Genomic DNA, 14,187 nt, shown 5'->3' with positions numbered 1-14,187 from the left:
AGACCGGAATCCCCAACCTCAACCTCCATTTACATCCCCCCAAAAAAGACCCATCCCTACCTAAGCATGTGACCCACAGATGGCAAAAGGACGACCATGGACAGCAAATACAACCACGATGAAGTCCAACATATGGCAAAGTAGAAGCAATCTGAAAAGTCGCGGAGGGTTGATATTTAAATTTATACAAATTAAAGAAGAAAATCAGATTTTATGCAAGTACATTTTCCCTACAAAAAGTTCAAATTAACAAACATAAAATCTTAGATCTTAGCAACCTGCTGTAACATCAGTTTACAAAGTTTTACAAACGTTTCTCTAAGGTAAAATTACTTTTTTGGGGAAAAATACAAAAGGTTTTCCTTTCTCCTTATTATCACAAGAAAATCCACCCCCTGTCGTCTCTGCCTGTGTCACCCTTGATTAGCTCCATAGATAACCTTTCGTAGTTGTCGATTAACCCTCGCCCCAGACCCAAACTTGAATACTAATGACGTTTGCTATCTGTTCATTTGTCTTTGCTGTTTTCCATTTTATTCTTGTCTTTTTTTCTGTTTTGCGTAGGATATGAGCATGTCAAAGGGTTAAGGTTTTCGGGAGAAAGGGATGGCAAGTTAACTCAGCTGACTCGCTCTAACAAACCGTACTCGACACGTTCCACTTGGCTGGGTCAATATGCTGGCGGATTTGCTGTGCCCTGTAATTAAACACTTTTCCCGGGCAGATGAAGAGGTGGGGGGAGGGAGGGAACCTGGTGAGAATCTCTTGATGATGATAATGATGATGATGATGCTGATGATGAGGTAAAGGTGAACGGTTCTAGGTTTCCTCGTGCACACCTCCACTCCCTTTGACCATCTCCTCTGCCTAACAGTTTATTCCCCGTAGTTAATGAGCATCTCCACCTTAAGTTCATTCCTCTCAACATCGGATCCGAACTTCATCTCCCTTATGCTTTAAAGACCCAATTAGATGCCTAACGTTTATTCCGGCCCACAGAACGGAGCTACCAATTTTCCTGTCATTCCCATTTAATTGACAACTGTTGGCTTTCGGCCTAATTGATGACTTGATGCTTCATCTAACTCGGACTCCAACTCGCACTCGCACTCGCATTCGCATCGTTTCGTTTCGTTTAGTTTTGTGAGAGCCCGTTAAGCAAATATATAAATCAAGATATAAGCAAAGAAACACTCGAGCTCCCAAATGGATTCGAAATAGTTGCAGTCCATCCGTAAAGTTCTTGACTTGGCCCGGTCATAAAGTGAAGATTCCACTTGCCAAGTTGAGTACTCGAGGACCTCTGGTGTGGGCAGTGCATAAATTTTATAAATACATTTTCAACAGCACATCAGTCATGGCCAGTCCGGTACAGGAACGAATTGCAGGCAGGTTTTACCCATTAAATAAGGGAATCAATGGGGATATACAGCATGTTGAGTAGGTAATAAAATTACATAAAATATGGTGAAGGTATGATATGGGTATGATTTATGATAGAAAAATGTGTTAATATCTTTTAATTCGACTAAATAACTATTTTTTTCATTAAGAGAAAACTGTGTAAAAACCTTAAAAATCACCAATAATATATTGATCGGGATGAAAACATTATAAAACTTTTTATTTTATATATTATAGATATTGCACGGACTCAAAATATAATCATATAGCATATTCTTCTATATTAATATTTTTTAATAAATATATAAGGGAACCACTACATTTTCCTATTTCATTTTTACCTTTTCGGTTGGCAATATGTTTTCCAGACAGAGGATATTTTTTTTGTTGACACCAAAACATTTTTCACTTATTTTTCTTTCTCTCAGCTTGGAGTGTGTGCAATGAATTCATACAACAGACGTAATCTCTGGCATTTTTCGGACACCATATCGCCGACATTGGATCCACATGGTGCCCATCGGAATCAGCATCAATGTCAGTGGAGAGGATGCAGGCAAATGCATTTTGAATATTTATGAATCATGTCCGGCCGACACCGACATCGAATGCGTATGCAGTCATTATTCAAAATAATCGGGCTAACGTGCACTCATGTCTTGAGGACAGGCAATTCATGAATATGGAAACGAGCATATTACATAAACGCCTTCTGGGGGCGGCTTAATAACAAAGTGTCAAAGTTCCTTGAATATTTTACCCAAAAAATAAAAGCCATAAACCTTGACCCATCATCGTTCCAGCCAGTTTGCATTGTTGGCAAATTTTGTGTGTGTTGGCCCTTTTTGTGCTTCAGCATTTTCCGTTTATCCAATTTATTAGAAAACTATTTGCTGCTGGCCTAGGACATCGGAACGTGGTCATTGCAAAGTTGTTGGGATTGCGGAAATCGAAATTGTTGAAGCAAACAATTATTGACGACTGTTGCTGTTTCATGCAGAACAGGATATTAACTTTTGATAGAGAAAAAAAAATACAAAACATAAAGTTTAAAATAAAATCTTGTGTAATTGACTTTGTTAACTTAGTTAGCCAGGGGTATTGCAGGACAGAAATATAAAGTTATTAAAACAAAAATAGTATTCAAATAATTCCATTTCAGTTAACAATGAGATAATTCAATATAAAACAATTTATTTCAAAAACAAATGAAAACCCAGCTGACAGGAAAAGCTGAAAATGATGATGATGGTTTATTTTCAATTTACGTTGGACAGCATGTCTTCCAATTAGATGTTTGCTATAGATTTCAGAATAGGTTTTTGGCATTCAGGATTTTTCATTTTTCGTATTTTTATTTTTAAACCAACGAACAATAGATTTATGGAGTAAATCAATAAATGCATTTGACAGGGAATTCGAGTGCGTCGACAGGCAGTACAACAAATGAACTATGGCATCCAGAGTGAGTATATCCTATCCGTACAGTCCTCTCATCACTCAATTCCCCATGTCCACTCCTGTCCCGAAACAAGGACCGACAAACTAATTCAATCTTTGCCGCTTGTCCACGTTTATCACTGGATTCTTTTTTATTTTTTAGATTTTCATTGTTTTCTTTTTTTTGAACACCCCTTAACCCAGCCCAATCCCTATGGCCCTGTCAGTGTTTCACAGCAAAACGAGAGAGAACAGTCCATTTGTGTGAATTGCATTTTTATTTGTATAGAATTTTCATAGTGAGCCCCATTCCCCCTCAAAGCTTCCACTGACACTCACACATGTCCCTGTCCTTTGCCAGGATATTCGACTTTCAACCGGGGTTGCGGAAATCTGGCTGGAGCATGGTATAAGGGGCAAGGGGGCGTTGTCTCGTGTTGCTTTGACAGTTTTTTGGCAAACTGCCAGAGGGCCCAGCGAGCCACTGGCAATGGAGTGCACTCATCAGGAAAAAAAAGAGGGAAGAGAAAAGCCAGTGGGAAGTCTTCCATTTTCAAGATATCCTCTAATTAAAAAAATCTGATTTTAGCCAGGCAAATAAATATATCATAAAATATCTGCAATCTAATTTTTATAGTAAAAAAAAGAATGTTATCAAATTTTATAATTGCAAGATTTATAGTTTCATTTTATGTGGTAATTTACAAATTCCACATCACATTTAATTAATTAAAAACTAATTCCTTTTTAGCAAATACCAATCATTTTTAACAAAATATAAATCAATTGTCAATTAGATAAATTACATGCTCTGTAATCCTCTTTTGTTTAGGCCTTCAAATGTAAAATATTTTTTCTTTTTTCAATTGCATATACAAATTAAATAAAACAATAGTGTCATATAATATTTACAGGATAGAATGAAAAAGAATACCAAAGGATCAAATCGATAGTGAGAACGGAAGGGAAGGAGATGAAGAGATATAGGTAAAAAAGTAGAGATAAAGCGAAGAATGCGTGCGGAAAATTTAGCACGCTCTACGTGCCATGGCGACAAATAAAAAAAAGATTGAAGTAAATTTGGCAACTGGCTACAGAGAGTCGTTAGGCGGAGGTCCTGGCATGAAAGGAGGGAATCCCTGGCGTCAGCGCCAACCCAAAGCCGCCGCCCTTCGATATACAATGAAGCCGCTCAAACCAAAGGATCCCCCTCCTCAACTCAAGTTCAGCAGTGCGGCAATGCAGCTGAAAGGACAGACAGGCTGACAACGAGTCCTGCTGCAGACTGCAGACATCCTGTCGCCAGACTTTCGCAGCTTTTTCTTTTTTTTTTTTGGTTCTTTTGATGCAGCTTAGGCCATTAGCGCTCGTGTTCTTCGATTGCGAGAACACAAGAAAGCAATTGGGATTGCGGTGCATATTTAAGGGCTTGGTCAACCGGACAACCGGACATGCAACTATTTTTTGCAATCCAATTCGAGGCAAGGATTTCAAGACCAACAAAATTAAGTGCAATGCAGAGCTCAGCCTAAAATAGAATGTACCATTATAATCAAAAGAATATATTTTATGAACATTGAGTTGCATTGAATATATCCTGAAGGTGTTTATTGTTGTATATAGCTTAAAATATACTCTATATCTTCGTTTTCCCTACACCTTTATATTATAAATAATGTTAAAAAATTCCCACAAATGATTGCCCAATGATTTAAGGCTTTAAAGCCAGACAGAGTGGCTGCCAGCAGCGACAACGCGGCGTATACGCAATGTTGGCCAAGAACGATGAAGGCAACAATCGCCCAACGAGTCTAATGAATGCCCAACTATGGCCAGCTGGGCCAGCACAGCCCAACCAACTAACCTGGCCTCCATCTGAGGCAGGAGGAAATATACATTATGGTGGCTGGGAAAGCGTGGCGGTTGAAGCAACTTATTAATATGCAGAGCAGCCAGCAGGTGTCTTTGCTACCGTTTTATGCCACAATTTGCGCCACGTGCGGCTGCTACTGGTGCTGCTGCTACTGCTGCTGCTGACAAGGCTTTAATAATGCTGCCACTCGGTTACGTTCGCTTGGCTTGGCCAAAACGATTTCTTTGCTCAGCTGCAGCTCGAAATTAACAATTCGTAGCTCATTTTTCTGTCAGCGTGATGGGCGCAAAGGACGCAGCATGGGGATGGAAGGACCTCTTGCAGCGACAATTAGTTGAGTTATTGGCAGCAAGTTGGTCCTGTGTTATCCTCCAACCCACCCAAAAACTTTGGTCCAGACCAAAGTAATTTTGTAAGCTGACAAATAGCAATCACAGGAGTAACACCCGAGGAGAAATTTTGCGGTTATATTAACAAGAAATATGTGACTTTGGGACATAGCAACTTACTTAATTTTCGAACTAAAATTGGGGTAAATTTAATTACAAAAATAACTAGTGGTACTATAATTTGTATTACTGAAGTATTACTAAATTTCACAAAGTATAAATGAACCACTTAGCTTGGGTGTATTCTGGAATATTTCCTAGACTCTCTCACATGTGGGATGTTGATCGGCTTGTTAGCTGCTCATGGCGTCCTGCTACTTTTCATCTGAAAACCCTCCCTCCCCACTTCTATCTCCGGACATAGTTGGGCCAACGGATTCAAGGCGGCTCCCGTCATCGCATAGTTGAGGGCCAGGACAATGGCAGCAGGTGCAGCAGGTACAAATGCATGTGCAGAAGCAGGAGTTTAAGCCAGCAACCACATCCAACAACGGACGGATGCTCATATGCTACCAGTTCCCCTGGCAGGTCGACATACCTGGCCGCAGGCCAACTGCATAGTGGACTCGACTCTTCTGGTCGGTCAGTCAGTTGGCACAAGGGCCAGTAGCATGTCATAGTTGCAAGAGGAGGAGTGGAAAGGAGGTAGCAGGAGCAGGATCCAGAGGGGTAGCAAGAGCAGAAGCCGGAGGACCAGTAGCAGTACCATCACACACAGAAGATGAGCACTGAGCAAAAGTAGCAATATTAGGGCCAAAATCGAGAGGAGAGAGGAGCGAGGTTGAGGGGTAGCAATCCCAGCAATCCACAAATTGACTGCTGAACATGTCAAGTGATTGAAGCCTTCCTCGTTCTCCTCTCGACCATGTTTCGTCATGAGTCCACTTGGTCTGAGAAGGCCAATTGAATCAATGTCTAAGTAAGTAAGTAAGCCAGTTCAAGCGATTTCAATTGCCTGAAATCTGATTTAAGCTTAATATATGCCATTGAGTACACTATATATTCAATTTATACCAATATTAGGAAAGTTTTAAGCCCATTTTAGTCTATCTTAATTATGAAATTGCTTTATTATTTAGTACCGAATTTAAGAATTTATTTATTACTTTGTATGAATCTAGTACACCATGTAAAAAGTATATACATTTCCAGGCAATCAATCGTTTTCCAATTAAGTTGAAAGGCAACAGCTTAAATGGATTTAGGTAAACAAAAAATATTGTAATTTTAATCTTTTATTTGTCAACAGTTTCAAATGACATTTTCATTAGGCTTTCCTTTTTTATGGCCTCTCTGTGCGTATACGTAACGCAGTTTAGATGAGCAACTTATTGCACATACGCCGTGGTGGACCTACCCCATCCTTAGCATTCCCACGATTCGTTTTTTGTGGATATTTTTTTCCAGCTGCCCTTTTTCGGTAGTCACGGTTGTGTCTGACATTTCTTGCTACCACCTCCTCTGTTGTTTTTTGTTGCAACGAAGGGGAATTCAACTCTGACTGCCACTGTAACCTGCACCGTTTGGCAGCAGCAGCGGCAGCGGCACGAAGAGGAAGCTATAAACCTGCTCAATGCACAAGGTTTCGCAGCAAGGGAAATGTCAACGAAAGCTACAAAAATGCAAAATACATTGGCGGATACGAAAAAAAAACCCCAGAAACTGAAAAAGAGATGTAAAAGCGAAAAACAAAAATGTTTCGAGCGGGTGGGAAATGTGAGGGAGAATTCACGCCAAATGAAATCTGCAACGAGTCTGACGCATTTAGCTGTCAGTTTGTCTTAGCGACTCGGTCGTGGTCGTGGTCGTGGTCGTGGGATATGCCGTCGTCATGTCTCATTGTGCTCCTCCAGTTCCGATTCCGGCGAAAAGGAGTAGCCAAGGATTCCACCAACGGCAGGAGCAGAGGAGGCATCCAGATGGTTATCCAACCGAACCGGGGACGAACCAAAACTGAAGCGGAGCAAAACGCAATGCGCGTAAAATAAACAAATTTCCGCAGACGACACTCAACTATGCAAACAGTAATTGGAGCAGGCAGCGAATGGGAGGCGGTTCAACCCAAAGAGTTTCAGATGCTGGCTGGCTGGTGCTCAGGTAAAACCTGTAGCCAAAACCAAAAACTGAAACTGAAATTCAACGGAATAAAACAACGGCAATGGAGAGACAACCAGGTCGTCCCAAACTTATAATATCCTGCAAGCCTCTACGATACTCTCATCTATATATTCTTGTTAAGAAACATATACATTATTGACTTTAAAAACGAAAAGGAGTTATAATTTATTTGCTATACCTAGTGATAATATTTCAAAACTTTTTTCAAAAACCAATACCATCATTACACCCAAAGCTCACAGCATTTACAGGGTATGCACAGAACTGCCGTAATTCAACGCTAACGAAGGTGAGCGCCAGGGATGGTGGTAGAAGCTCGGCTAGGATTCACAGGATTCGCGCGGGATTCACATAACGCAAGACAGTTGGAGGTACAGAAACAGACTTCCTGCGGGAGTTCGGAGGCGGCAGAGAGAAATGTTCCAGCAAATGCAATATTGTTATACTGTAATGGTATAAAATATATGCATATGTTTTACACAGGCTACAGGATGCTGCAAACGAGACATAACCGGAGGGGTGGAACAGGGGAGGAACGGAAGTAAGGAGATCAGAGGAAGGCAGGAAGTCGTTGCTTTGTTGCCTCTGTATGCGGAAAATTAAAGAAAACAACAACAACAAGCAGCCCGAAAATCGCTGGCGGAAGGCATTCCGGCAAGAAAAGTACAAAGCGAATGGGTAGAAAAAAAAATGAAAAACGGGAATGAAAATTGAATGAGAAACACAATTCCCATTTTGTCTCTGGCTACGAAATAGATCCGGTTACTTGCACTGGGTTTCTGATTCCTCGGGAATGAAGGAGATACTTCCATCGCTATCTCTCCATGCGATGAGTTTCTGATTCCTTCGGAATAAATGAGCAATTCCCATCGCTACCTCTCCTTTCATTAAAAAATGCAAGGCACTTGAAGATCTCCTGTTGAATGTGCATACAATAACTTAACAACATGCAATTGCGTTACAGCTTGGAAGTACAGGATAAAATTGTAATGGAATATATATTACATTGTTGCTTTCATTAATTGGAGTATTTTATCTCAAGACCTACCTTTGAATCTGGATACAATAACTTAAGAAAGACCAATATGTGTACGGCTAGGAAATACAGGATGCGATTTAATGGGCATTTAATTGAAATTTTTGACAGAACATTGTTGCCCTCGTTTATTTGAGCAGTTTTTCTCAGTTATTTTAACCTCAAGAAAGGCAACTCACAATACATGTATATAGGATATAAAAGATGTAATTCATTGTTTATTATATATATACATTTTGTAGCAAGTTTTATTAAAATTAAGACAAGTTTTCCGAGCAAACCTAATACATGTTTTCCTTTTCTAAAACAACACTGAAGTGCCATTGGTAAATTTTACCTCACTAATTACTAGTACATTTTTTTTATCCAAGTTAATACCCATTAGTTAGTCTTATCATACAAATTGGTATGAAATGGTAAACAGAGTAAAGTGAGGGAGAAAGAAATGCAAGTGGAAAATCCAATCAAGTTAGTCTAATTAAAATGCCTGGAAACAAACTCAATCACTGAACGTTTCTCTAGGGTCTCATTATATAAACTTTGTTTTTTCTTTTTCCCTTGGCTTTGTACATATTTTCTTTTCGTTTTTGCTTTTTTTGGCAAACATAAACAAAGCCGAAAAGGGCTAGGAATGGACAAGGGAACAGAAACTGTAAACTATGCTAATAGCCAAATAACCAACAGCGGAAAGAGCAAAACCAAGAACAAAATCGGTTTAAATACCATTTAAAATAGAGAATGTAGTTAAGAATTAGTAACAATGCAGCAGTAAACCAATTATATAAGGTGTAAATTAAATTAAATTAAATTAAATTATTTTAAAAGTTAAAAAGACCTGTTGATCTTGAATTAATATTTAGAAGGACGAAAGCAGTACGGGCCTGGGTATGATTCCTATTACATTTAACGAATAGATTTTAAAATAATTTGAAGAGTAAGACCCTTATTAAGTAACAAACTTCTGGGTAGTAACAAATAATTTGTTTGGGTCTTATACAAAATCTACATTAAATAATGCGTAAAGTTTTATTTATTGTATTTTACTTTTATTTCTCATTTGATTAAAATATAGATAAATTACGCAAAAATTTTGAAATCAAAGTAAACTTGCCTTATTTGTTAAACTTCTTTTAAAGATTTCAAGAGAATATCGATTTCTAATGCTCCGATTCCTTAGCCGAAAACGTCCTTTCAAATGTCAAGAACTTCAAGTATCAAATGTAAGAGAATGAAGAAGTCCTGTGTAACTTACACTTCAATATCTCTCTTCTTCCTGCTGGGTGGCATTTGGTTTGTGCTGCGTATTCAAACTCCTCAGCCACAACTAATTCGTATTAAATCACGAAGACCACTGGAGATTATGAGCAAGGATCTGCTAGTGAACACCTCGTACTGCAAAATGCAAACCATGGATTCCCACGTCGCCCATTGCGAAATACTTTATGAGACCAATACCGTCTCATTCATGCCACTTGGTCCAAGTACTGATGCCCAAAACCATTGGTGGTAGGAACTTCCTATACCTAGCCCTTAGTAAAACTAAACTTTGGAAGTATTACGGAATTCGAAGACTGAGTGAAATCTTTTGCGCCTACACCAACTTTGAGAGAATCGATGACTTTAATAATCGTTACGTAGGACGAACAGTATTTCGGTTTAGCAAGTGGCGTAATTACCAGGAGATCAAACCGAGGAATACATCTATAAGAGTCTGGTGTTGGCGCGATCATGGCCGTATCCTCTACCATGATGTATTCATGTTCCTGTCAGATCCAATACCTCCAAAAAAGGAAAAGAAGCTAAGACCGGAACTCGCAAATCGTCTTTCTGTCTTGATCCTGGGTATTGATTCCATATCCCACATGCACTACCGCCGACATTTTAGGTAAATAAACTTTAAAATTTGCATCAAAATAAATATAAAGAATACTAAAGTTCCGCATTAAATTTGCAGCAAAACAATTAAGTTTTTGGACAAGTTAACACATACAGAAATGTGGGGTTATAATCGTGTTGGTGAAAACTCCTACCCCAATTTGGTGCCTTTGCTGATCGGTGAAAATGAGACAATAGTGAATGGTCCTACAGGATGCTATGGGGCAAGCGAACCTAAATGTTTCGACAAGTGTTATCTACTTTTTGACTTATTCAAGGCGGCCGGCTATGCCACAATGTTCGGCGAAGACTCATCCTCAGCTGGAACCTTTGTATATGTATCACATGGCTTTCAACGTCAACCAGCTGACTTTTACCTGCGAACCGCCATGAATGAGATCGATCAGAAAACTAGCTACAAGGCGTTGGGTGCTAACTCCATTTCATGTACAGGTGGCAGGGCTTATACCCAAGTTTTGAACAAATTTAGGTACAGCCTTCTGCCACATATGGAGGCTAGGAGTAAAGATACTGGATTCTTTGCCTTCTTCTGGCAATCACACGGCGTTCATGACTACATTTGGTATGCAGAAACTGCGGATGTGATGTATGAAGCCTATCTGAGGGAACTTTATACGACGACAACTATTCAGAACAACCTTTGTACTGCTGATGTCCGATCATGGCTTGCGATTTGGTAAATTTAGTGCGACGCTTCAGGGTATGAGAGAAATATCGCTACCAACGGCAATAGCCATTTATCCGCGGTGGATGATCAAGCGATTTCCGTTGGCAATTGAAAATCTCAAGGCCAATGCCCACCGACTGATTACCACGCATGATTTGCACGAGACACTGAAGGATTTGACCAATTTGGAGAACCTGAAAGATGAGAACATTCGAAGAAGAACTCAGCAACTACGCAATGATCGCAATGTTTCGTTATTTCTCCCGATTCCCGAAGAACGCAGCTGCAATTCCGCTGAAATTCCAGAGCATTATTGTGAGTGCGACAATTATGTTAAGATTTCAATCAATCTCGATAGTGTGCAGCATGTAGCTAGATTTGTTGTGGATAGCATTAATGAGATGGTGGGTTCTTATACCAAGTGCCAAAGATTGCAACTAAGTCATGTGGAGGATGCCTACAAACGAGAGCACAAGGAGTACATCACTGTTCGGCTGGTAACTCAACCTGGTGGAGGTCATTTCGATGCCACGGTTCTTCATGATCATAACAAAACTTCCCTGCAGGGAAGAATCACACGAACAGATCGATACAAGGATCAATCCTATTGTATAGAGAAATCATTAATCCAACAATACTGCTACTGTTTGTAGCTTAAACTTTTGATAATAATTGAATACGATAAAATATATCCAAAAGTTAGAAATGCAATATGTTTCTTTGGAAGCTCGAGAACCTGCTGCAAAATAGTAGTGACAAAAACTAACATTACTTTGGTTCCCTGCAGAGCCAAAGTAGCCTGGCATTAGGATAAATGACTAGCAAATGTGTTTAGATTTGTCTTAATTTCATTCACCACACATAAACACCCGAGCACTTAACCAAAGCTGTTTTTCCACTACACACTGTCAACAGATGGCACAAAGAGGAGAGGAATGTGGATGTGGAGATACTGCGAGTGTGCGACTGGCACACATATGGCGGGCATAAACATTTGTCGTCGCTCTGCTGTAATTAATAATAATTTGCATTCACAGTTTGCAGTTCAGCGCCCCGTGCGAGATTTCATTTTAATTAAATTATGTGCAGCCTTGTCGGGGGTGTGCGGGTGTCCATTTGTCCCTCTGTGTGTATGTGTGCATGTGGTGTCTACTCGGCGGTTAAGGAGGCGTGGCTGATAATGCCAACTACAAGATAAAGCCTGACAGTGGGTGGGGGCGAACCTTACTGGCAACATGCAGCATGCATAAATTATTAGCGCTATCTGCTGTCATTTAAGGGTTCGCCTTAGTTTAGTTAAATTCAACTCAGTGTGTGTGGAGGGGTGTGTGTGTAGGGGTGTGTGTGTGTGTACCTCCTGCAACACACACACAACAATGGCAATAATGCCAGAGCCAACAACGATAACAATATTATCAGCTGCTGCCACAACAAGCAGTCAAGTGGTGGCGAAAGTAAGTACATATATAGCAACCTGCATGAGTGACGGCCTAATTTGTTAGTTTTCATTATAAATATTTAAGCCATGACTGTTCATTAAGCTCTTAAGCTCACATTTATACATTATGCCATTAACAAAGTTTTAAACATATTTAAAATCGTGCACGCAGAGGATAAAGCAACATAATTTGCTTGAGGCTTAATCAAATTGTTTGTTATTAAACTTCTATGATACAAGTTTGTGGCAAAAAAACATCAGTTATTGTTTTCCCATAGTTTGTTGTTTAACCCCTAACAAATTGATATTTAATAAAATATAAGTTTACACAAAAGTTTTCCTAGTTTCTGTCACTTTTTTCAACCTTTCATTCATCTCTGCTTCATAGCTTTCATAGTGCAACATGTCGTATACTTAATATCACGCATACGACCCGTTGACGCTTGTTACATCACTAAGCACAAACTTCATTTTGGAGAACAGATGACCCTTGGTGCCATGCCATGAAGTGGCAGAAATGTGAAAAGGACCCAAAACAGAGCGGGTTAGCGAGTTCGAAGGGAAGCTGGGAGTCGTGGCAAATGCCATTAAGAGCTTTTGACCAGAACGCGCCGTAAATCAAGTCACTTTAATTCAATAACAAGTTCCCCAGAGTGGCCCATAGGTTCCACTAAACCACCCCAAACCATTTGCTTCGCCCTCCTCCCTACATTTTCCCCCCTTTGAGTCCGGCGCAATGTGCAGATGTTGCCATTTTGGGGCCCGGGCCGTGGACATTGATTTCGTTTATCTGCGATGCCAAATTATTCATTTGGACCCACAAACAGCCACAGCAGACACAGAGAGGGAGATACATACATACGTACCTATATATTTAGGGAGAGAGATAGAACCATAGAAGCAATATTGGTTAGCCCCAACCATTTTGCTGGCCAAGTAATTTGGCACAATTTGATTTCGAGTTTGGACCAAAACAATGGAGCCAAACTTTGGCTGCCTTTTGGCATTTCGAATTGTCTTCGACGTAATTCAAATGTTTTTCTTTGAGGCTTTGCTGCTGCTGGAGCCACTGCTGCTGGTGACGGTGATGCTGTGTTGTTGCCATTTAATTTCCATTTGGTCTAAATGCCCATTCAACCTTGAACAAGTTTACACAATGCTAAATAAATTAGACAATAGACAACAAAAACTTTCAAACTCTGCTCAAGTGTCAAGCAATTGTTGAATTTATGCTTTGCATTTTCCCTCCCCCTCTTAGATTTATTTGCTATGCAAATCTAAAGCACAATTAATAGCAATTATGGATGATTGAAAGTGGGAGATGGGAAAGAATGACTGGGAAGGAAGGACGGAGACAAATGTGGTACTTATTTTACCATTTTCCTGCATAATTATTGTTATTTATTGTTCAAGTATTTCTTACTTACTTCCCCAATTGAGATTTATTACGGCAAAGATGTTTTGTCATCTCGTCCTTTTCTGTACAAAATTGAATAAATCATAAGGTTATCAATTCATTCGAGTAATTTTGAGCGGCTGAATATTGATTGGATTGATGAAAAGTTCTCTTTTGATAAGTACATGTGTTTGATTTGCCTGATTTGATATGATGGAATTTTAAATGTGATGTGCAAATTTGTATATTTCATTTTTCTTTTTTAAATGAGATGTAAACTGCTATTTGCTTTACGCTCCACAAATCTTTAGTATTTGATATTCAGCAATCAGTCTTACTGATTATATGTAAATATTTTATTCAATTATATTTTCACCAGTACATTTTAAAATAAATTCTGGAAACCAGAATGACTGCCTTAGTGGACGACTGAATGTTTGACCAATTGTGGTCAAGCACCGGACACACTTGACTTCTCAGCAGAGAAACACACACTGGGATTATGATTTAAGTAACCGCAGCAGCTGTAG

General features: G+C 39.5%; 1 protein-coding gene and 1 long non-coding RNA gene across 2 annotated transcripts; both read left to right on the top strand.

Annotated features, from left to right (window-relative positions):
* The first annotated feature begins 1,212 nt into the window (after window positions 1-1,212).
* On the top strand, window positions 1,213-3,794 carry LOC147643905 (uncharacterized). Its single transcript, XR_015271439.1, has 2 exons — window positions 1,213-1,444; window positions 1,833-3,794. It is a non-coding gene; the product is annotated as an uncharacterized LOC147643905 (long non-coding RNA).
* A 4,542-nt stretch (window positions 3,795-8,336) lies between these two features.
* On the top strand, window positions 8,337-11,528 carry LOC110188178 (uncharacterized). The gene is given in 4 exon segments (XM_020957748.2): window positions 8,337-9,677; window positions 9,679-10,145; window positions 10,215-10,791; window positions 10,793-11,528. Coding segments are annotated over 4 exon segments (1,950 nt in total). The 5' UTR covers window positions 8,337-9,455; the 3' UTR covers window positions 11,477-11,528.
* Window positions 11,529-14,187: the final 2,659 nt, after the last annotated feature.

The sequence above is a fragment of the Drosophila serrata genome, unplaced genomic scaffold (assembly GCF_035046125.1).
Source record: "Drosophila serrata isolate PLE 108 unplaced genomic scaffold, ASM3504612v1 contig_241, whole genome shotgun sequence".
In the NCBI taxonomy this organism is placed as follows: domain Eukaryota; kingdom Metazoa; phylum Arthropoda; class Insecta; order Diptera; family Drosophilidae; genus Drosophila; species Drosophila serrata.
Note: the sequence above shows the minus strand (reverse complement) of the source record. Positions and strands in the feature narration are given on the sequence as shown.